Source organism: Odontesthes bonariensis, chromosome 9 (assembly GCF_027942865.1).
Source record: "Odontesthes bonariensis isolate fOdoBon6 chromosome 9, fOdoBon6.hap1, whole genome shotgun sequence".
In the NCBI taxonomy this organism is placed as follows: Eukaryota; Metazoa; Chordata; class Actinopteri; order Atheriniformes; family Atherinopsidae; genus Odontesthes; species Odontesthes bonariensis.
In genome coordinates this window covers 5,898,240-5,923,746 of record NC_134514.1, presented here as the reverse complement: position 1 = coordinate 5,923,746, position 25,507 = coordinate 5,898,240, and the positions used below count along the sequence as shown (strand labels likewise).

At 40.1% G+C, this 25,507-nt stretch overlaps 1 protein-coding gene across 3 annotated transcripts in view; it reads right to left on the bottom strand.

Annotated features, from left to right (window-relative positions):
- Positions 1 to 25,507, bottom strand: part of nova2 (NOVA alternative splicing regulator 2) — a 98,402-nt gene that overhangs the window by 29,426 nt on the left and 43,469 nt on the right. For all 3 annotated transcript variants that reach the window (XM_075472848.1, XM_075472846.1, XM_075472847.1), the window contains one exon: positions 3,523 to 3,689. In XM_075472848.1, coding sequence (XP_075328963.1) covers positions 3,523 to 3,689 — 167 coding nt within the window. The remainder of the gene's footprint in view (positions 1 to 3,522; positions 3,690 to 25,507) is intronic.

Sequence of the window (25,507 nt, the reverse complement as noted above, 5' to 3'; positions counted from 1 at the left end):
TTTTCGTGTTTTCTGGTGAATGAATTGCATTCAAAATAGGATGTTAGGGAACAAATCTCATTTTTTTTAGCTAAGATCTAATCTAAATATTATCATATTTACACAACACTGATATTTAATTAATTTATTGTCACGATTATCAACAATACCAGCGTATCAGGACTCTTGCTTCACATGATGCAAATCATCAGCCTGTTGGAAAAGTGGTAATTTCAGTATTTGTGAGCATATGTGAGAGTTTCACATCGGGCCAAACGTGTCATAATTTGTGGTGAAACAGATTTAACTATTAAACTATTATTTCACTGTTAAACTTATTCGACTTTTTCTTGAACTAACTATTCTATTGATGAGCACAAAGTCGCTAAAGCAGTGAAGCAGAAGGTTTAACCTCTTATTTTTCTAGTTTTTTCCAAGGCTGAGAAATGAAAGGTCTCGTGTACAGCTTTAAGTTTTCAGTAAATCCGGTTTCTCAGCTTTCAGGTGGCTTTTTTTAATTGAACGTTGGGTCATCATGGGTTGAGGCCTGAATGTCGTCATCTTTTATCTCTTCAGTGGATGTGTGGCCTTGGGAATTCAACGTGTGAGCAGAAGTTTTATTTTCATCATTTTTCACTGCAAAGGAACACAAATACCCAGTAGATAGAAAATAGTTCTCATCGGCTGACTTAAACTACTCCCATTCAAAAACAGAGAGGATACAAGAGAAACAAACCATTAACTTTAAATGATAACTACCAAAATCAATGCCCCTATACCCCTAAAATCAGACTTTTGTGCCCTCTCTGTAACTCACTTTACAAACAATCATCACAGAGTAAGCAGCCTCATCTGTAACACTTATAGCTTATAGGAAATCGTTGTTTAATAAGCTTTCTCCGTAATTCCACACAGCAGGATATGTAGGGTAAAGTTAGTGAGAAGTGCAAAGATTTACCTTAAAAATTATGGAATTATATGTTTTTGAATTAACAGGACCATTATTGTATACATGAGGATGCACTGCTGAAGGAATGCATTAATCTGATTGAAGGTTTACGCGCACATTTAAGGGTATTTCCACCCAAAATTCATCAGTTTTTTTACAGGACGTTTTTCTTCCAGCGTGAAGCTTTATGATTTCGGATCACATTATTTCTGTTATCTTTGAAATATCAACCACAACCAACACAGTTTTACTTTAATATTCTCATCCATTTCTTTTTGACTTCCAAAAACCATAAAGTAAATATTTGTGTCTCAGAATATGATGATATATAACGCCTGAACGGATCTTTAAAGTCACACCTCTTCTCACCTAAAGACCCAGCTGAACTTCCTGTCGTACGTTTCGTTTTTTAAACCAGTTTCAGACTCATTCTGTCATTGTTCGGCGAGTTTGTCTTTTTTTTTTTACTGATGAACCTTTCACATATAAATAAATAATATTGTTTTCTTCCGTTCAAACTCCTCCTACAGCCGACAGTTAATTCCTTTATGGCAGCATGGGTGTTGTGTGCACCTATCGTGATTAAATAGAAATTGTGCACCCTGCAGAAACTCATTCTCAAAGGTCTAAATGTGTGTGTACCTCTGCGGCTGTGTGTTCATAAGTCTGGTAATTCTAATTATTCAAAACTATAAAGGCGTAGCCCTCCTCCTCCCCGTCCCCCAGATGCTGCTTATGACTGTGGATGCATGCAACACTAATGCAACACTCAAGCTGAGACGCAACAGAGAAAAACAATAATTACTTTTTACACACAGCAGCACATCCCATCAGCTTTTTCTCATTTAGATTATCTTTCATTTTACAGTTTCAAAGCCGGTTTAATTGTTTCGGTGTCAAAATAAAGTGTCGGGATGGTTGAATGCACTCCCTGTCAGGCCCGTTCAGTCAATACATGGAAACAAAGCTAGACCTGAATAATCAATACTGGAGCAATCATGAAGAGCGAATGATGATAATCGCTTAAACAGATTGGGGTCATAATCAATGGCCACACTAATTGACCTCAATCACACGGCTGGTATTGACACTTATAACAACAGTCAGCAGGTGAATGAGTTTGTGTAAAGAGCTGCAATCAAACAACATTTTCTTTTAAAGTTTCTCTGCAAGAGCAAATTTTTGGATGTTCTTTGTCAACTATTTTCAGCGAACACAGTGAAATGTGGCAGGATACATGTTTTCTGACTACATCGTGTAGGGGGAGAAGAAAGGGTTATCCTTCTCAAACAAAATAAAATACAAGTTAAAGATTTCAGCTAATTACAAATGCTAAACAAAGTCTGTCTTATTCCTTTTAAATGACTCTAACGCTGCTCCAGCCTACATTTCACAGGGTTTTGGTCCAATCTCTGCTCCACACACTCTCTTTCGTGAGTGGGAAACTATTTCCTGCTGAATGTTTAGCTTTCTGGTATTGTTTGTGTTGTGTATTCAGTTCATTTGACATGTGCAGTTTACATGTTCACACCTTAGACACAACATCTTGTCCCACTGAATCTCATCTCTCTCCAATGTTCCCTCTAAGCTGCGCACAAGAAAATCTATGCAGCGCATAAAATAAAATTCACCATAAACGTATTCATTAATATCTAATACTAGACCTAATGTAATCTAATTCATTAGACCAATAATGTGTTTTTCTGTACCATTTTTCAATGTAACGCAGTGAGTGACAAGTGTTCAGCCAATGATACGGTTTGCTTACGCTATACAGCCAATCAGAGCATTGATGGTGCTTGCATATGTGCCCTGCCCCATTGTGCAGGTTAGCTAGCTAACAACAGTGCGGCGGAGTTAGGAGTTCAGACACGCCCCTTATCATGGCGAAACCAACGGGCAGCGCCAGCGACACATCCACTCACCAAGCCAAAGTAAAAAAGAAATGCGGTTCTTTTAGGATGGAATGGCTGTCTGAGTGCAAATAGAAGAAAAAGCGGTGAAACTGGGGGAGAGTTTTTCTTTTTCGAGTGAGAAAGGTTTACTCTGCAAAACATCTCTCACATATAACAGATAACATACGACACATCTCATGAACAACAAGATGTTTGTCTTTTTCATTTTAAGTGGGCCAAATCGCTTACATTAAAAGTAAACTAATGAAAATTGCTGCTGTGATTTGATTCTTTTAATAAGCAAATGTAACTTGCTATGATCCAGGGTTCTGAACAGGTGTGATACAGGTGTGTGGCCACAGCGTGCACATCTGATGATGCTCACAGTGGTCCTCAGTGTGCTCAGGGAGCTTGTGTCTATGCCCAGACACATGAACAATTAGAGGGAACATTGACTCTCTCCTCTCAATCTTTCCCCTTCTTTCTCTGGCCTTCTTTCCTTAATTTTCTCCCTTCAGTTCTGCCTCCTCGTTGCTCCCTTCCTCACTCAGTTCCTTTCTTTCCCTCCTTTACACTCTTACACGTGTGTTCATTGTTTTTATTTTGCACCTCGTTCAGAATCGCTCAGAACAGAAACTCGCACAGTATATCAATCCGAAAGCGACATAAAGAATAAATGAGAACAGATTAGAGACGGACCTGTTTGACACGGTCCGGGTTGACGGTGGTCTGCGGTTGCAGGATGCTGACCGGCTCTGTCTTCTGGGTGCTCTGAGGCATCTCCCTCACCTTCTCAGCGATGAAGTCATGGACGCCGTTCAGCGCCTCCACCGTCCCCTGAATCAGACACACCCGCTCTGTCGTTCCTGAACACACACACACAAACACACACAAGCACATAAGTGATGGCGGCAACACTCAGAGGAGCAATAAACAGCAAAAATCTGCACTTTTTCACCTGCTGCTCAAGAGCACGTTTTAAGACGAGTGCTGGTAATCGCATTCACTTTTTTTTTCTTTTTCTTTTCTGCTGAATCAATGTGTTGTGCTTGGATGTAAAGCAGGGTGGCAGCAGTGCACCACAGCAGAGCTCCACTGCTGATAAAACGTGCTGAAGAAGACGTCAAAAACGCATAATTTAGTGGCATAAGTTCTGTAGAAAACCCCAAAATCAGGTAGAAATGAACATTTTACATTTGTTTCAACAGGTTGGAACAGCAGATAAAATGTTTGATGTCGTGCAGCTGGTCTAAACAGTCAGAATCTTCTGTATCTTTTACAGCCAGATAAGACACCAGGAGACCGTAATGCTGGGAAATGACACAGCAGCAGCAAACAATAACAACAAAGAAGCACAAAACAGTTATCAAACAAATAATTTCAGAGATTAGGGTGAAGAAAAGTGTACAAAAATGGAAATTGTGTGATGTTCACAGTAGAAAATTAAATAGAAACTTGTGATCTGATGTCATAGAATCAACTGATCAAACATCATGACCACTACAAGAGTAAAATATCTAAATTAGGCCTTAAAGAAAGAAACGTCATTCTTGACCTCATGAGTAGAAAGTACAAAGCTTCATATTGTATTAAAACACTCATTTTTATTCAACCTCCCTGCTTCTAAACAAGCTGTTTAAACATTAAAAACTTTTCTTTTAGAGTTTTTTGTCCCAAAAACTACGATTTATCTCTATAATAGACTAAATGCAGTCTGTTTGCATTATAAATATACTGCTGTTATATAAAGTACGACAAGAAAATCCAATTTTACGACAATGATTAAACTGGCAATAAAATGGACTTTTTTTAACTTTTGTATTTTGTTTCTCTAAAATTACTTTTCAACTCCAGTTTATTGGTTTGCATTGGTAAAAAAATCAACAGTGCAACTTACTAATAAATAAAAGGAACAAAGCTTTATATTTCTCTGTATTTACTGTTAACTGCTTTGTATATTTTCAAGATTTTTTTTCCTCCACCCGAGTGAGATCAAAGATGTTTGTCTGCAAAACCGAGCAAATCAAAGCCAGTTTAAAAAAACCGAGGAGGAGAGAAGCAGGAAACTTGTTCAGTTTAGATTAAGCTGTAGATCACTTTCTTTAAAACTGGGGATTTTCTCCCTAGTTTCAGGCAGCTACTACTCACTATCTTGAGAAGAAGAGTCTTAAAACTTGTTTTACTTGTGAAATCCATCTTAATGAATGTTGTTTCATTGTAGATAAATTCAATTTTATTGAAATAAAACCCCCAGAGGGTCAGTTTTCCACATGGGGTCACAAGACAAATCTCGTATTTACCTATTTTGTTTTAAATCCCAGTATAATTTGACTATAATTCTACTTATGAGTTTTGTTTGAGTGGCAAAGACTTGCATTGCGTAACTTGATGAATACATAAGGGTTTCATCCTCTTAGAAGTCAAAAGCTGTTGTAAATGTGGCTCGTAGTTCGACTCCTTTAAAGATAAAAGTCCAAACTTCAGCGTTACGGCAGCACGTTTCTGCTGAATGACTTCACTGTCTATGAAAATGTATACGAATAAAAAGCAGAGTTACTGTCAGACAGAGAATTCTAGGTCAAAGCAAAGCCTTTCAGTCCATCTTAACACTGCAATAAATCTCCATCACTCTCACACTGTTTTAGCATCAACCGTCTCTGTTTTTCTTTTTTTCTCTTCCTCATGCTCCCTTCCTTCCTTTTTTCACCATCCTTTCCTCTTCTCTATCTCCTCCTCTTGCCCTTCCTCTCCCTCCTCTCCAGCATTTCAGTGGGATCTGGTCTTATCGCAGCCGAGCAGCGTGTCAGATTGCACTTCCTGCCTCCCTCTCCCTGGATTGTTGGACTGGCTCGGTTTGGCCCGGCTCAGTTCTCCGCGGCTGCACTGGGAGCAGATGGATTAAAAAGCCTCTCCGTGTTTGTACGAGGGGGGTTGGGAACAGACAGCATATTTCAGTGAGAAGGGGCTAAAAGAAGACTATTTATTCGCTGAAACAAACACGGCTCAAATCAGACAAAAGAGTGCAAGTGAACAGAGAATTTTAAAGAAAAACAAAAAGGGTAAAACAAAAAAGAAGGAGAACAGTTGAATGAGTTATGAGTGGAGGGTTTGTGACAACAGACTAAAAATAAACCTGACAACACATTTGGCATTTGCAGAATATGGCTACCTGGCCATGCTGGGCACTTGTAAAGCCTGTTAGCATTGCAGGCATATTGGTGCCCATTCCTATTTTTACAGTCTGCTGACAGCAGTGACAAACAGGCTTTGTTGACAGCCGCTGAGTGCTTCGGTTTGGTCAAGTGAGAATGACGACAAGCTTACAAATCACGTTAACTGTGCGTGAGAGTGAGCTTTAAAGAGTAGCCTCGCGCTAACGGTTCCTTCCGTGTTTTATCCGGGTTTTGTGGCAGGCAGACTGGACTTAACCAGCGAAGTGTGTGTGTTTGTGTGCGTCCGTGTGTGTCGATACTGAGGAAACTGGGCCTCGCCTCTCTCCCTGACAGCTGGTGCCCTCTGGGTAATCTGTACTCGTCCAATCAGGAGCAGGGATTAGCAGGCCATTGTCTTGGCATGAGAGAATGACGGCGGGGTTTTGTTTTATATATATGCGCATTAAATCGTGTGTGTGATTTGGGCAGAAAAGGCCACGCTATCATCTCACTGAAGCTCCTGTACATCTGTGCTGCTGCAGCAAAGACCCGATTCATTTCATTATCAAATATTTACCCAAAGATCAGCGAGTTTGCACATGACACAACGCTCACTGTCACTTTTTAGACAGAGGTTTACATATCGTATAACTCCCTGAACCCTTCAGCATCGCAGTCCACCAAGGTGTTATAGCACCCCTACCAAAGCCCCAAAATAAAGCAACTTAATTGAATCCAAAATCTATTTTGTATGATGAAACCACCTGTTATTTATCTATTCAACTCAATTCAATACATTTTTTATCATGTATTTTTTGTTACACAATACAAAAAGACAATCACCAGTTTTCAGGATTACACTTTTTTTGGTTTTACCACAAACCAACTGTCAGTTGGACCAACAGTTTTCTTGTTTTCTCAGTTTTCTTTTACATAATAAAGGTTTATTATTGCTATTATATAAATGTGAAGTAATTACTTCTGAATTATTTATATCGAAATGGAAAAAAACAGTGAACTTTTTTCTGCTGTTTAAATGTTTTTATAATTCACGGGTCTAAAATGACCCAAAAGACAATCTTTGTACCCTAGTGGTGTACAGCCCACATGGAAACATAAACAAAAATAAAGTGTGAATTTTTCTAATGATGGGGTCCCTTTAGGAAAAGTCATAAAGTTGGAAAAAGATAGTTTAAGGTATTTTTTCTACATGGTAGTGGGTCACTTTTGACCCGCAAGACAACAGGAGGGTTAAATATTACCGCCTTGTACAGATGTGATAAGGAGCAGCGTTAAAATGTATTCACAGATGTGTTGGTCTCACTTTTAGCTGTTTTTTTCTCCTTCAGTCTGTAACTTTGTCCATCTGTGGGTAGATTTTAAACACTTTTCTAAACCCTATTGGAGTGAGACCTCCCCCGTGCTTTCCATTATTCACTTTTTCACCTGCACGCGGTTGAGGTTAGGAACTGAAAAGACGTGGTTAACGCACACGGTTAGGTCTACATCTCTCTGAATGCACGTTTAGTTACAAAAATCTTTGCAGCCAACATTTAAATATTCATGGCTTTGATTATTTTTTGTATCGGGAACTCCTGCCTGACAGAAAAAACAACCGTCCAGGGACACGTTACCATCTCACAATTTACAAGTGGACATTCATGTTTTCTTATGGGACCGGGTTGAATCATCCCAGATTGATACATCTTAATAAATATTAGCACGCTCATGTCTCAGTTTATTGTTTCCCTGCTGAAAACACACAGAGGGAGGGACTGACAGTGGCAGACGTATAAATGCCAAACCAGCGCCAACACTGCAGAATTTATACATCCCTCAGTGATTGAGAGTGAGCTCAGTTGGCAGTCTGTCCTCTACTGATGCAAAAAAAGTGCGCATGTGTGAGTGTGAATGTGTGTTTTAGTATTTTCCCTTATAAAATGTACCTCATCATTGGACATTTTAACAGTTGGAAGCCATTTCCAAACTTGACATGCGGCAGCAGTGGAAGAAACATCTGCTCAATGTTGTTAAAACTGCTACGTTTACATAACACAGAAAAGACATTTTATAGACGCAGAACATAGCAGAAAAACATTGAACTATATCTAACTGGTATCTATGGACACTATCGAGCCATGCGTGCTTTCTCTGGAGCTGCTTTTGAAATTTCAGGGACTTTCGGGTGACCTCAGAGGAATTAAGACTAATTAAGAAATTACGTTGTTTCATTGAAACGAGGATTATTGCAACAAACAAAGGAAAAAATAACCTAACAACCCCATTTACAGCTAAATGGCAACCCAATACCAGTAAAATGCTAATTTAATACAGCCGGTTAAAGTCGTGACATGCAGCTTTGAGACAGAAAATGAGATAAGAAACCAGTTTAATGGAACATTTGGGAGAATTTGAGATGCAATAAAGATCAACGTGAAAGACTGCTAAACTCACAAAGGGACAAACCACAGACTGTAAAATACAATTTACTGCGCTCCGAAGTTTCAGGTCAAGAGAACGTCGAGTTTCTGAAACAAACCAGCTCCAACGGTGCCAAGGAAGGACTGATAACACGCGCACGAAGCAGGTTTGTTAACTGATTTACAACATTTTTTTTTTATTTTTTTTTAACACTATGTCATGTTGACAAAAAACACACAAAGTTCAGGAACTGGAACTTCTGTCAGAGGACGACTGCACCAGAAAATCTGTGAAATTCATCCCAGACGCGAGCTTCGGCTCGTTGTTTCCGCGGTGACCAAGTGACCCGGCACCTTTTCATTCAACACCAGCACACTCATCATCATCACGAGGCTGGCTTTGGACCCTGGCAGTTGTTTTTATTAAGGTCTAACGAACATGACTCACTCCTTCCTCCCCTGCACTCCTCCTCCTCCTCCTCTCCCCGATGACCGGAGAGGCACCAGTGGTAACAGACAGACAGCACAGAGAGCTGCCTCTCTGATTTCTGACTTACAGCAACATATGCACGCCTCAGACTCCCAGATGAACGCCACCGTAATCTCCGAGGTAAAAATCTGAGTGTTATCGCAGACGTCAAAGCAGGCGCGTTATTAGCCATAATCAGGAGAGACGTGACCTCCCGCTGACAACAGCAGAGTTACGGTGGCTCGTCATCGTAAAGGTGATTCTGCGTCTCAGCCTGTTAATTGCATCAGTGTGATCAACCTCTACAATCTGCAGCCATGATTCATTCTTTCCAGCCTCGTCCAGTTGGGGGAGGAGAGACTTGCCCGCTGGGGGCTTTCGTTTGATACATAAGAAAAGTCACACTTGTTTCTAGCCTCTTAAAGGTCACGCGATGGACAGGTGAAATCTATTCTTAGTGCAATTATCTTCGAGCATTTTAAAGGCCCTTTGAGGATACCATTAGGCTCATCTGAGCTGTATTTGGAGACTTTCTGGTTGTAACAGGAGAGAATGTGAAGAAAGCCTGTGAGATCCTGCAGGGTCAGACTCAGGAAATGTAAGATTTCACGTTTTAGACCTGCGCTCCACAGGGAGAGACAGGATATTTTGACCACTAATGTTCCTAAAACCTTGTAGAATTCAAACATCTAAGTAGAAATAACTGAATTTGCCAAACTGTTCTATAAATCATTGTCGGGCCTGGTTGTATACACTCTCAGAAATAAGGGTACAGCACGAGTCCTTTTTTGTCCCCTGAGGTACAATCTCTACTAATGTACCCCCTAGGGTTAATTATTTGACCTAAAGGTATCTATATGTACATTTTTGAGGGTTCAAAAGGTACATATATGTACTCAAGTGGTAAAAGGTACATATATGTACCTTCTTTTCTACATGCTGGGGTACAATAGACAGTCTGTGTTAGGCTACTTCAGTAAAAGGGTACAAAATTGCCACCAGAGGTACACGATTGGTCTCTGTAAGGTACAAACTAAAAGGGTACAAAACTATACCTTCTGAGGGTACTGCCCCAGTGACAAGCCATCATACCCCCAAAGGTACAATTCTGTACTTTATGTATACATAAAATGTGTAAGTGCATAGAATCAGAATCAAGGCATGTTGACAGTGTTGCAAACACCTGTTAACCTCTTAGTCTTGATTAATATCAGCCTGACACAAACTGTTCTGTGCATGAAGTATAATTAAGTTGCAGCTGTTTACATGTACAATAAATGATTCAAACCTTTTGGGCTTTGGCCCTTTGTTCAGTAACTTTTTTTCTTTGCTGAGATATGTGCAGCAAGTTGCTGTATTTGCATTTATTGTGAGATTTTGTGGCTGTTGACATTATCGCATGTATTTGGAGTGTTTTCAAGGTTTCCTCGTTTGCAGCACGGTTGTCTGTTTGAATGTGTTGAAGCATATTGTGCTGTTTTTTGTTTTCTGTTTGAGAGTCAAACAACAAAAAATGAAAGCAAATCCTAGCCTGTGCATTTTAGTATGAGCTCTAACGCTAGTCAAAATGGATAAAATGTCCGGTTACAGTGGCGCAAAAGATTCATTTTAAAAGAGATATGATTAATAAACCTCATTACCAGGAAAGCTGAACATTTATCTGGCCTTTACGAACAGTTCATACACTTTTGCCTCCTTACCATCTTTTTTTTAGTGTGTCGTTGGCATCAAATTCTAGATTTGTTTAATTTTTCCAAATGCAATGAAGCTGGTCAGACAATTTCTTTGGGCTTGTGTCTATTAAACATCAAACGATCCAACAATTTATTGTATTTTAGAAAATATCCCCAACGGTTTGCAGATTTCACTAAGTGCAGCTTCAAACTTTGCTTCCACAGTGTAAGAATTCAACTGCCTGAGAAAATGTAACTGCCTCTTGATTTATTAATATTGTTTTTTAGGTCAGGAAACAACTAAAGGCATAAACAGCCAACCTGAAAATCTGCAGCTAATGCGACGAATATGTGAAACAATGTGTCTGATAACTGCTGCAAAGTGGCCCCATTTGTCATAGGAAGAAGTTTCCTTTCTGGAGTGTGTTTCTGAAACTTTTTTAAACATTAATATTTGCAAAATAACAGCAGAGCATAACAGAGGGAGTGAGATGAAAAAGATAAGATGTGACAGAAACGCCAGAGGTCATGTGTTCACAGGTACATAATGTTCATCCCCTGCTATGCTGAGATGTACAGCTTTTTCACTTCCAGCACGCCAGTGATTGAAAGAGAAAAAAAGCATCAGCAGGGGATATATATACGAAGAGAGCCTCACAAGACTTGAGTCACATCAGACACCATCAGGGATGGAGGAGGCAGAGGGAGAGGAAGAAAAACTCAGAGAGGGAGAGGCGGATCGGCGCAGAGACGATAGGGATGTCAAAATGGAGCGACAGCGGAGACAGAGGGAGACAAACAGAGACGAGGAAAGAGACGGACGGACTGGGATGCTGAGGGAGAGACCTTTGTGAAAGCTGTCACAACAAAGTAATGTCAGACACACGGAGACACGGAGAGACAAGGAGACTCTGTGTGATGTGCACAGAAATGTGGAAACCTGAAAAACAAACAGTGAGCACATGAGCTTGTCTGGATATTTTTGAAGAAATACTCAACAGTTTTCTCTCGTTACAGTTTTTTTTTGTATCAATTTCACTGTTAATCATGTCAAGATTTTCCTTGCTTGTGGTCTTTTCCTAATTTCTCCATTTTGTGCCTTTACCGTAGAGATTTTCATCAAAATCTACACTGATCTGTGTGCTCCTTTTAAAGGAAAACAAGGCCTTGAGCTGGACTTTAAGTGGAAAGTTTGACCTAAAGTCGATGTAATTCTGATCCGGAGAAGATTTTTAACATGAATTTTCTACATGGGAAAGTACACTGGAAAAAATCTAAATCTTACCAAGTATATTTGTCTCATTGAGTATCTCATTACACTTGATATAAGACACAACTGCCTAACAAGTACCATTTCAGCCAGATATATGGACTTGTTTGAATACAATACATCTGGAATATCTTGTTAAATGAAAAAGTCTTGAAAACAAATTGTTTTGAGTCTCATTTCACATGAAACAAGCTTTTTTTTTCTTTTGAAGAGGTTTTTAAGCTAATTTCAAGATCACTTTTAACTCAAAAGTCCTAAATATCACATCTTATTTCAAGAAATCTGGACAAGCCAATTTTCACTAGTTCCATTGGCAGATTTTTTGCTTATTTCAAGCAAAAACGTCTTGTATTTGTTGTTTTTTTACTTATTTTTGGAGGGGCATTTTTTCCAGTGTAAGTGAGAGTGAGACGGCTGCCGTCTCAAAAAGAGAGACAGACTGGAGATACAGGAACATCATGTGTTAAAAACTACATCCCAGAAAAAGGATACAGACAAACTCTCCATCTTTCAGTATAAAATAACCTTAAAGTCTCCATTGGAGCTGACTGGAAGCACAGAGATGTGGCGGCTGGTTTAATGTAAGCTCATTAAACAGATCTCCTTAGGCTGAGGATAAGCTCAGGTTAACTTGCTACCTTTGATCATATCGGCTGGATTAGCCGGGCTTGTTGTTCCAAAGGGTTAAAGAGAATATAAGATGGCTTAAAGACTGCAGTGTATGGAAAGACGGAGAGAGGACAGTCAGACAGAGGGGAAGTGATAAAAGTCAGCCAGAGATTCTGAAGTCCTGGTATTCTGTATCCAGCTCATCGTACTCCTAAAAGTTTCCATAATGAGAGGAAAGAACACCCCACTATCATCAGCTTCTCTCGTAAAAAAGAAAACTTTCCTCAGTGCTAACATTGTCCAAAATATACCTTAAGTTCGATGCATGAGGTATCTGATATTTGAGTCTCATTGAGGTGCAGCCATTTAAAAAACAAGCTGATTAAAATTCTCTTCGTCCACGACTCAGCAACAAAGCGGCAGAAGTTGCTTATTTCCTGCTTTCTGAAGAGGCGAAGTAGCTTGTTAATAACCCTGCATTGTATTTCCCAGTGTTTACCAGCACGATGGTGCCCTGAAATGTGGAAAAAACAGTGCTGACATTGAGACCAACGGGCCTCAGCCACTGAAAGACAGATGGATTAAGCGATTGATGACTCAATAACTCAAAGATAAATCGACCGCGCAGACGTCACCGTGCTTTTATTAGGGCTAAGGTTTGTTGAAGCAAACACGTGGAAGGCCGGACGGAGAGGGAAAGAAAAGAGAAACCCTGCAGAGTTACATTGATTACAGCCAAAGTTCAACCAAACTTCTTCTGGGGAGATAGATGGCAGAGAAGTTCACCCCTTCACTGGTCCTGCTCCGTTACCATGGCAACTAACCGTCACCCCCCCCCTCTAAGACCGTGCACACACACACAGTTGCACATATACACAAGACACATGCTCTTTCATGCAGCTGGGCAGCTGTTGGTGATGTCATGAACTGTTCTTCCAAGTGTGTGTGGGTGTGTGTGCGTGAGCATGACTGCATGTGCTGATGTAATCAGGGCCAGTAAGGAAACTTGGAGCTGTTCTCTGTTACAGTCGACCAAGTTGTCATTAAAGAGAGAACAGGACAGAGAGAAAGAAGTAAAAAAAAATAAAAATAAATAAAGAAGGAAGGAAGGAAGAAATCACTGAAGGACGGATCGATCAGAGGAAGAAAGGAAGGAAACGCGGCTGAAGAAGACGGGAGCGTAAAAACAGCACAAGAAGAAGTAAGAAACTAAAGAGAGAGGGAAGGAAAGTTTAAGGAGGAAAAAGAGAATCAATGTGAAGTGAAGAAGACAGAAAGATGAGCAGAAGAGCAAAGTGAGAGCTCGGTGAAAGCTTATGTGGATGAAAATATGATGGTTGCTTTGTAAAGAGCTGGCACAGAGTTCATCTGGTCTCCCCTGAGCCCCAACGGGCCCGTAATATACGCTCTCCCACTGGCTTCCACATCATTTATAGCAGACGAAATCATGGTCAATTAGGAAAAACGTATTAAATCATGGAGTTACCATGAGCATCTGGCCAGGGGGCAGCTTAACTACTCTTTACAGACTTTAAAAACACAGAAATGGGGAAAACAAAAGTTTTCATCTGGCACCCCGGTGTGAGCACACGGAAGTGTGAACACTCAGCACAGAAAAGATCCTATGTTTCCAGAATAATACTTTTACTCTTACTGTATGTATGCTGCTAAAATCCTGTAGCTCCATGTGAACCCAATGCTACTGATCAGCAGTATTATCACAAACTGGATGCACAAGAGCAAGGACAACCAAGATCTGAGAGGTTGCACCTGAGCATTTCTGCTGGTTCACACTGATCAGTAAATCATTTAAAGGAACCTAACTCAAGGGATGAACCAGTGTTGTGTCAACACAAACAGACAGAGCTTTGCAAAAGAACCAATTTCAAATTGTATATTTCATATGTTACTAGCATCCTTTGTCCCCTTTTATTTAGCTCAACCTAAGAAAAATGACAAAGAAGTGGACTGAAAATCAGTGGCAACAGGTCTGATGTAAATGTAAACGTATTTTATTCATACAGCCCTTTAGAGACAATCCTTACGGTGTACCAAAGTGCTTTACAGCAGGTAATAAATAAAGAGAACAATAAGTAAAAACAAGTAAAAACAATAAAAGAACAGTGAAAGCAATAAAATACAACAAAATCGAATAAGATAAAATAAGATAAAAGTATCATCATACTACTGGGTATTAAAAGCAATCCTTAATAAGTAGGTTTTTACCCTAGATCTGAGGAGGCCCAGGTCAGAATTAAGCTGGACGGGGGGCTTATTCCAGAGCCTGGGGGCAGCTTTGGGAAAAGGCTCGCTCACCCCAGGGTTTGTATTCTGACCTGGGCACTTCCAGCAGAAACTGATCTGCTGACCTCAGAGCTCTACCAGGACTGATAAAAGCTCAGATAAGTACGACGGGGCGAGGCCGTTAAGAGCTTTAAAAACAAACATTAAAAGTTTAAAATCAGTTCTATAAAGGACAGGAAGCCAATGGAGGGAGTTCAGAACAGGAGTGATGTGCACACGTCTGTTGGTGTTGGTTAAAAGACGGGCAGCAGCGTTCTGCACCAGCTGAAGGCGGCTGAGAGAAGACTGGGAGACGCCCACATAAAGAGCATTAAAATAGTCTGACCTTGAACTTATCAGGGCATGGATGGCTTTCTCAAGGTCATGACGACTTAAAAACATTTTAACTTTGGCGTTTTATAGGAGAATTTTATAGGGAATTATTATTATTTATTTTATTTATTTTATTTATTTTATCTAGTTATTTATTTATTTATTTATTTTTTATTAATGGGAATTAACCCATTTTATAGGAGACACAACTGTAAAAAAACTAGTCCTGACGACATTGTTAATTTGTCTGTCCAACCTCAGGTGACTGTCAAAGGTCACTCCCAGATTTCTGACTGTTGAACTAAGCTTTGAGGAGGGATGAATCCTCCCCAGAGCCCGGACCTCAACATTACTGAAGCAGTGTGGGATCATGTTGGCAGAGAAGGGAACAAAAGGCAGCCCACATCCAAAGAAGAGCTTTGGGATGTCCTTCAAGAAGCCTGGAGAACTCATTGCACTCTTTCACGGTGGAAGCTTCAGCCAGAGAGTTGTGTTTGACATTAATGTCATGGTGTCTGTCCTTTCTTCTTCACCTCATGTTATTTTCTGAAACCCCACCATGTTTCCTGTCAGCCTCCCTCCCTTCCTGTCTCTCCCTCACACATCCCTCCCCCCGCCTCCTTCCTCTCCTCCTTTATCGGTCCAGAGGTCCGGCAGTGACAGAGCACCCAAGACGCCAGAAGAATAAGGCGACTCACTCCAAAGAACAACAAAAGAAACTGGAAGAAAAGGCAGGAATTCCTCTGAACTGATGTAATGCTTTTCACTTGGAGGGTTCTGCTGCTCTTCGTCCTGTTTTTCACTCCATGTCCTTCGCTTGTATCCAGAGTTCTTCTGCTGGTTAACCGCACGCTTCATAAACATCCACTTCTTCCATCCGTGTTTTTGAGCAACGTGGAAACAAATTCGGGAGGCAAATTTAGATCCAAAGCAAAAAGAAAATGGCACGTCTGTTAGCACTGAGCTACATTAAGCATGTAGAAAACGGAATGACTGAAACTATTGAAGATGTGCCAACGGGAGCGACCACATGCAGACTGCAGGAAGGATTTGAGCTTTCAAACTTTTCAAATTCCTCCCAACCTCCATTTTAAAAACCAAAAATCATTTTCAACACAGTCAGTTATCTGGAACGATAGAAGGAGCCCTGAATGCTTCAGACTGCATGTTTTTGTTCTCATAAAGGCCTTGCTGAAGCTGTCCTTTCTCTTTCTGGGCTGCAGGAAGTTTACATCTCACTCTATCAGCCGAAGGTTTTTCATTTGGAAGACAAAGAAATGCTAAAAATGAGCCGTGTAGGACACTTATTGCATTTCACAAACCACCACAAAAAACAGTCTTTTCTCACAATCCTACTTCAGCATCCACCCTGTGTTTGGCTGCTGTCCTCAGTTCCCCTCCCCTCCCCCTCCTCCTTCTCCTCTCTTGTCTTTTCGTTTCCTTGGCAGCAGGACTGCTGTTGCCCAAGTGACCCGGCCCATGCCGAGCAAACAGCTGAAAAGATGCCATGACTGCCTCTCTTCTGATTTTCCTCTCCTTTCGTTTTCCCCCTTTTCGGCCTCCTCGGCCTCTCTTCTCTCTTCAGCTAATCTCCCCTTCTCTGTCTCTTTTGTGTTCACCGTCCTCTTCCTCTTTCTCCTCTCGCTCCGTCTCTCCATCACATTGTTGAACCTGCTGTCTCGTTCATCTGAAAGCTGATGGTCTGCTCTGAGCAAGTCGTAGAAAAACGCTGTTTTTAATTACATCATAACTTATTCAAACGGAGCTTATGGCTGACGGGCTCGTATAGGATGCACATGCAGCACTTTGTGACAGCACTAAAGTAAGCTTATTGCATCATCTTCCATTGCTCTAAGCGAGAAAGTGTCTTTGTTCAGCGATCACAAAATGTTTCAAATCATATAAAAACCACACAAGACTTTTAGGCCCATCTCTAATTACTCACCCATTTCATTTTGAGTTAAGTGTTCAGTAAATGCCGTTTCACAAACCTGAATGGATACTCTGCTCAAATGAGAAAAGAGAGGTTTGGGAAGTAAGTGGCCCAGCAGGATGTCTGACCAATCAGAGCCACACAAAAGTTACATTTAGATGTGCGAATATATCCCATAAAAGCTTCGTATGAACCTTGTAAGACTCACTATAGGTCAAAATAAGAGGAGACATACAGTAAGAGTATAAAAACTCATTCTGTTCTCATTCCTGGGCATCAAATAAGGTCTGCTTATGAGGGAAACTTCTCATAATAGCACCACAAAGCTAAATTTTTCAAAGTTGTTGACTTATTCCTGCAGGTTTATGCTGAATTGGTCTCAAACTGGCCCATGTGCATAATCTGCAGTTCCCATCCTGGGCTTTCAACCTGGAAATAACAGAAGAAGACGGAACACACAGGAGAAGAAGAAGAAAAAGACGCCGGTAACAACAGAATAACCACAAGGAATATCGTGCACATCAGCACTTACAAAAACCAGAGAGCTCTAAAGATATCCAGTTTGCCTCCAGCTAAATTATTTGTCAGTTGTTTTGTCCTGTTATCAAATGGGTCAAACAGAAAAAGCCCAATGTCGACAGACTCATACCTATAACAGCAAAGTGTGACATAGGTCTCCCAAAAAGATAAATAATTTTTACGTGCTTGGATCCTGGGATAAGCTCAGTAATCCAATTAAATAGCTTACTTCAGCTGTAACGGCAGCTCGACTTAACCGTGGATGGAAATGTACTGATTGTCGCAGTGCTACAAATCCACACCACAACAGCGTAGGTGTTTAAGCTTTACCACAGGCTTTGTGTTGCTCTAATGAGGAGCTATAAACCATTTATTAGTTTTGTATTTACACCTCCTCCAAACCTCACAGAACTGCAACATAAACCCAGCAGAGCTCTTAGATCCAAGGACTCAGGTCAGCTGGTCCAGTCCAGAGTCCAGACTAAACATGGAGAAGCAGCATTTAGCTGTTATGCTGCAAACAAGTGGAACAAACTGCCAGTGGAGATTAAACTTTCACCAAATGGAGACATTTTTAAATCCAGGTTAAAAATATTTCTTTTCTTATGTGTCTATGCATGAAATCTGCACGATATCTTTGAACTTATCTGGACTGTTGCTCGTTTTTAAATTCATTTTAATTATTTTATTTGTTTCTCTTTATATTCTTTTATGTATTTTTAATGCTTCTTACACTCCCTGCTGCAATGCTTTTATTTTATGTGAAGCACTTTGAATTGTTCTGTACATGAAATCCTCTTCAAATCTAGGCTAAAAAACTACTTATTTAGGATTGCTTTTGATACCCAGTAGTATGATGACACTTTTGTCTTATTTTATCTTATTTGATTTTGTTGTATTTTATTGCTTTCACTGTTCTTTTATTGTTTTTACTTATTCTTCTCTTTATTTATTACTTGCTGTAAAGCACTTTGGTTACACCGTAACGATTGTTTGTAAAGGGCTGTATAAATAAAATACATTTACATTTACATTTACATGAAATGTGCTATACAAATACATTTTACTTTGACTTTGATTTGAGCTTGGAGAAATAAAAATACCGACATCCAGGTTCAAACAACTGCTTAGTTGATTTAGAAGAAATTTTTCTACTCAAACTAAACTAATAGTTTACATGAAACTGATCGTAAAACAGATACTTACTACCAAGATCTTGAATGAGTGCGGCTTTTAGAGTTACCGTGAGCTGGATGACTGAGAATCTGCATTTAGCAATGTACAATAAAAACCTTCCGAAGCTACCACAGTAGCTCAAAACCAACGTGTGGAAGCACAAAAGCAAATTAATGTGATGTGCAGGGATGAGAAAATACCAAATTATGTCAATTACACTCTCTGCGAGATGAGCACAGACAATGAATCCATGTCCACAGGTGAAAAAGCGTAACTAAAAATGTCACAAAAAGCACAGTTTGCACAGGAAGTGACTGTCGTCATGGGAACGGGGAACAGCTGTACTAGTGTGTGCCGCTCGGGTCTTCCCCATGGACCAAACACACACACACACACACACTCATGTCATTAAATGGTGACATTGCAGGAACCCTTCCACACACTCACACACTTGTGGAAAGAATGCAGCTACACTCTCACACACAGTCTCTGCAGAAAGTGTCACCGCAGACAACTATATATACGCACACATAATCACTGGCATACTCATCTGTCTTCCACGCACACACAGCTCATTTGTATCCTCGGAAGGCGGCGAGGTAACCGGACCTCGTGTGAATTCCTGCTCCACCTAAACCAGTTCAACGCTGTTCTGATTTTACTCACACCCTAACAGGCCGACGTCTTTCTCAAACACACACTAAAAGCCACCATCACTTTATAATGAAGTGGCACCAGGAGAGGAGGGAATGAGGGGATAACTGCTCTCTTTTTGACCCCGGGTCTTTCTCTCTTTAACCGACTCTTTGCTTTTAATTTCCCATCGCCTCTACTTCTTCTTTAATTGTCTGTCCGATTGCATCACTTTCTTTCCTCTGCGACTAACTTCTCTCACACGAAAGAAATTGGGGGCCTAAATCTAAAGAAAAAAGAACAAAAAAATGATTCTGTCTTGGATCTCCGAGCTGTTTTTCATCCAAATTTCTGCCGTAACAAAGTGAAACATTCAAATTAGACAAAGAAGAGCTTGGTTTTTGGTGAAAAAGAACAGCAGCATTGCATCTACAAATCATGGGAGAATTTCAGAATGATGTTCTGTGAAATCGAGAAGACTTTGAATATTCCATCATCGAGAATACATAATATCGTCAAAAGATTCATAGAATCTGGAGACATCTTGCAATGACAGAAATTCAATATTGCACTGGAAAAAATGCCCCTCCAAAAATAAGTAAGAAAAACAACAAATACGAGACGTTTTTGCTTGAAATAAGCAAATAAATCTGCCAATGGATCTAGTGAAAATCGGCTTGTCAAGATTTCTTGAAATAAGATGTGTAATTTAGGACTTTTGAGTTAAAAGTGATCTTGAAATTAGCTTAAAAAACCTCTTCAAATGTCAAAAAAAGCTTGTTTCATATGAAATCTACTCAAAACAATTTGTTTTCAAGACTTTTTCTTTAACAAGATATTCCAGATGTATTGTATTAAAATAAGTCCCTATATCTAGCTGAAATAGAACTTGTTAGGCAGTTGTGTCTCATATTAAGTGTAATGAGATATTTTGACTAGAAATGAGACAAATATACTTGGTAAGACTTTGATTTTTTTCCAGTGTGGATAGCCCTGATCTTCAGGCCCTCAGGCAGCACTGTGTTAAAAACAGGCATGATTATGAAATAAATAAATAAATAAATAAAGTTAAAGGAAAGTTAAGGAAATCAGACCAAAAGAATGATTCTGTTTCTGATCTCTGAGCTCCAAATTTCTGCCGTAACAAAGTGGTTTTTGGTGAAAGTGATCAGTGTTCTGCAGAGCTCAGACTGAATGTGGAATCATTCCTCAACCACATGAATTCAAGTCTGCAGGAAAGGAGAAGAATTGTGTCTGGAATGGCGGGATTTGACAACATGCTGACCTTCTGTTCACATCTGAGTGTGTACTTGGCTTTTGTGGCATCCCGTTCACACCGTATATATGAGGCGAACGCTCACACGAGCAAACACTCCAGCTCCATTACTATAGGCTCAATGAGTGTTATCTCCACTGTTGGTGTCTGGTGTCGCACAACTGCCATGATGAAGCCACACCTGTCTCCCAGCCCGACACACACCCCTTTGCTCTTCAATGCCTTGCGCCAAAGTTATCAAAACATACCTCTGGAGCCTCCGCTGTGTGTGTGCGTGTTTCTAAGGTCTGACTTTATGTGTTCATATCTGCCTGTCATGAGCTTTCTTCTTCAAACGGCTGTTTTTTTTTTAACGTTTCTGAGTGTTATGAGTACATTACACAATGTTTGGCTTGTGTCAGTGAGTGTGTGTTATATGGACAGTATCAGTTGGCTTAAGCCTCCTTGTCCCAACCCTTTAACAGCCTCAAATCCCCCCCTCCTGCAAATCCATCCCTGCAACTGCCCCGTTACCCCGTCAGCTGCCCCATTTCTGCTGTCAGCCTCTCTCCCACACAAAAGTTCACACAGCCACCATTACTGGGACCAGCCCAGCGAAAACCAAACCTCAAGTTACACTTTGATCGGGGTTTCACATTGATTTATGCCAGAGAAGGTCCTAAAGAGGTATGAAAACAAGCACATATCTCTGTTCCTCCCAGATTACTTTGTCTTTTACACATTCAACCCTTAAAAGCAGAGTCACAATTAAAAGTAAATGCAACTACTCAGCGAAGGCATTTTACGGGGGCCCCTAAAACACTGGACCTTTAAGAGACAGATTAAAAACAGCAGCGGATTGCTGACTCACTACCTTTTGTTTAAGTTCCAAGAGAGTAAAAATCTCAAATAAATAGAAAGAAAACTACTGTACAGCCCAGCAGTCAAAGAAGAAGTGAAAGAAGTTCTTCATTTGAATTAAACAGTAAATCACAGTAGGACATCAAAACCTCTTCATGCATTATGAGAAGTATAATATGTGGGACTCCAGCAAAGTGTAAAATATATATATTATTATTCCTTGTTCTTTGTTCTTCTGCTTGACAGGCTGTGTTTGAAAACGCATAATACATGCTACATACTTCCATACTGTGTACTGCATCGATCAGACAGTATGCAGAGCGTTTACCCACAATGCATTTCGCTCCTGCCCGAGCCGAAATCAGCCAGCCTGAAGCTGATTTCGCTTAAGCTCTAAACTCTGTAAACTTTAGCAACATTTGAAACATTTTCAGGCAAGAAAGTAGTCGTTTAGATCTGACAAAGTACCGGCTATTTACAATTTTGTTCCGAATTCGGCGCTACTAAAGCTAGCCGCAGTGAGCAACGCACTTCCGGTTATTTTCACAAAATAAAATACCCGTTGCCTTTTATCATAGGGAAAGCCATTACCATACAATTGGTGCTTTTGTTTTGAAAACAGGAAGTGAACCTACCCTCGTTGTAGCTAGCTTGAAACTGCCGTTTTGACAGGAAATGACGATCGGCGACGTCACGTTACGTTGCATCTTGGGTAGTTTGAGTATGAGTAGTAACCTCATGATGCATACCCAACATTTCGGCGAATCTAGTATGCATCCGGGAACTTCTCACTTATTCAAACTCGCATACTAACTCAAAAAGTTAGTATGAGTAGTAGGAGAAGTAGGAGAAGTATGCGGTTTTGTACACAGCCACAGAATCACATCTCATGCATGAAAACAACTGACTTTATTCAGGCATAGCGAAAGAAAAACAGAAATAAATGGGCAAATTGTTCTGAGCTGGAGTGAAGCTGAGATTTAACCTTCTGCAGCAATAACAGTTTTCACTCGAGCTGCAATTCCTTTCTTTAAAACGTGTAAAAATGAGTCGTTTCTCTCACATTTTACGCCTCTAAGCTAACAGATTTACACTTTTTGTGTTGTTAGGCTCCAAATGACAGCCCCATAGAGACTAATGGGGCTTTTCAGAGAAATTTCAAAAACGGTACTTTTTTCAAACTTATTTTTACAGTTTTAAACAATAAACACACAAAAAAAAGAGCTGTCTGAGACTAAAGTTTGTGAATTTTAAGTCTGAGGAAGATAAAAGATGTTGCACTCTACATTCATCTTCACTGTTTCTTCCTCTCATTTCTGCCAACTCGCTCAGCTGAACACACCCTTCGTCCTGAGAACCGTGTCTCACGTACGCCAACGCACACCCGCAGCTACAGCAATACGCCTATCAGCGCGTCCATGGAGTCGATCCGAGCTCCATTATGAGAATACCGATCTCACTTTATAAGCGTTTTCACAACTTTACAGAGCACCAGGTGTTTGAACTCGAGCGTCACCCCAATCTTCTCTCCCCTTAACACCAAACACCCATGTTGTGACTTCATATGTACCCCACAGAGGGCTTAATCTAATGTACTGTTAGAACCCCGCTCTGTTTGTTGAAGTTTATTGAGCCGTATTATAATACCTGCACATAACCGCCTTTCATTTCCAAACATTAACACTGGGATTTCTTATTCTTGTAAAAAAAATCCTGCTTTATCTGGTTTCAAATCTGGAGGGAATATTCAGGAAACATCGTGCGCAGGTACAAATGTGCCAACAGATTACGTGCACTTCTGGAATCTCATCTGAAATCTGAAAGAAATCAAACTTAAAGTGAAACAACAGTTCATCATGACGGCACACTGAAGCAAACTTGTGCATGATTAGGATCTGATCAGTTCTACAGGGAGCCTAGGAGAGTTGTTTAATAGCTCGCGGCACCAGGGTTCGACCATGCACTCACATGCACTCACACTCTGAACATTTACTCAACAAAGCTTGACAACCATGGAGACCAGCATGCCTGGTCTTTTACATCATCATAATCATCATACACAATCTGGTCCCCATTTGTTACAGCTGGGACGGCAGTGTTGCGCATGCACGTTTCTGAGTATGTCTTTTGTCCGCCTGAGATCATGTTTTGCCCATGATTGCGTGTGTGTGCATGTGTGTGTGTGCACTGCAACTTGGCTCCGCAGTGAGGACACGTGGCCTGAGAAAGTGAAAACTGTGCAGCGTCAAACTCACCAAAACATCCTCAACTACTCTTGAACTTTCCTCTCTGCGGCCGGTTGAATGCTTGCACCGCTAGTAAAAACCGCCCAAGAATTCACGCCATTCACACGCTTCTCCTCCGACATGACATAAATCCACATTGGAAAAACAAATAAAACTCTGGCTGCAGAAGAAGACTAATACTGTAACTCAAACCCAACTTTTACACAGTTAGAAATGTGATTAAAGACAGAGCAGAGGTCGGGTTGCTTAGACCCACACACTGGAAAAAATGCCCCTCCAAAAATAAGTAAGAAAAACAACAAATACAAGACGTTTTTTGCTTGAAATGAGGAAAAAAAAAATCTGCCAATGGAACTAGTGAAAATCGGCTTTTCAGGATTTCTTGAAATAAGATGTGATATTTGGGACTTTTGAGATGAAAGTGATCTTGAAATTAGCTTAAAAACCTCTCCAAATGTCAAATACATCATTCCAGATGTATTGTCTTCAAACAAGTCCCTATATCTGGCTGAAATAGTGCTTGTTAGGCAGTTGTGTCTTATATTAAGTGTAATGAGATATTCTGACTAGAAATGAGACAAATATACTTGGAAAGACTTTGATTTTTTTCCAGTGCAGTGACGGTGTTGTCTAAGAGATGTGCTTTCTTTCTGCTCGAACAAAACATGAAGAAAGTGCCTCTCAAGTTTAATTTTCTTTTGGTGAAATAGTACAAATAAAGAGTTTGTTTCACGTAAAGCAAAACATCAGATTTTAGTTTTACACCCATGCGTCAGATCATGATTATATCATGCAACACATCCCTGCCAGAACGCTCCACCTGGAATCTGGAAAATGCATCCAAAGTCACATAAGCATTCATCAGTTGTACAGTTTCTTAAAACTAAAAGAAAAGTTTCTATGCTTAACATAACGTAGCATAATCCCATCCTGATCCGATTCCACTCGTGTCAATAAATAATCATTTTTGAAATTCTGCCCGGCCTCCATGAGATGGCAGACTGTTTGAAGTAATTCACCCCACCCAGGTGCAGATGCTTTCACAGTAATTCTCAGTTTAGGAACATATACAAGTCGAATGCTTCTTCTCTAATCCAGCGTTTATTTGTCGTCCTCAATCAGAGATGTTGTAAAGAGAAGCCAAACAAAACCTCACGCTGCCTGGGAGCTGAGAAGAGGGTCAAAATGTGGGACTTTTCACAATGTTTTGTGTTTCATACAGCAAAGGATGATAGAAATACTGTACATGGAAAATATGTTGCTGCTAATACAAGCATACACTGGAAAAAATGCAAAAATAAGTAAAAAAACAACAAATAAAAGATGTTTTTGCTTGAAATAAGCAAAAAAATCTGCCAATGGAACTAGTGAAAATCGGCTTGCCAAGATTTCTTGAAATAAGATGTGATATTTAGGACTTTTGAGTTAAAAGTGATTTTGAAATTAGCTTAAAAACCTCTTCAAATGTAAAAAAAAAGCTTGTTTCATATGAAATCCGACTCAAAACAATTTGTTTTCAAGACTTTTTCATTTAACAAGATATTCCAGATGTATTGTCTTCAAACAAGTCCCTATATCTGGCTGAAATAGCACTTGTTAGGCAGTTGTGTCTTATATTAAGTGTAATGAGATATTTTGACTAGAAATGAGACAAATATACTTGGTAAGACTTTGATTTTTTTCGAGTGTGTTGCCACTCACAGGCATAATAAACATCTGCCAACAGCTGTGGTAAGAAGTGAACTAGCTCGCTGATATCAGCTTCATAACATCACACAGTGAACACACTGTCTTTGATATCTTTGTCGTTTTTCTTGCTTTTGTTTGACCGGGCTGGTTTTGAATGAACACC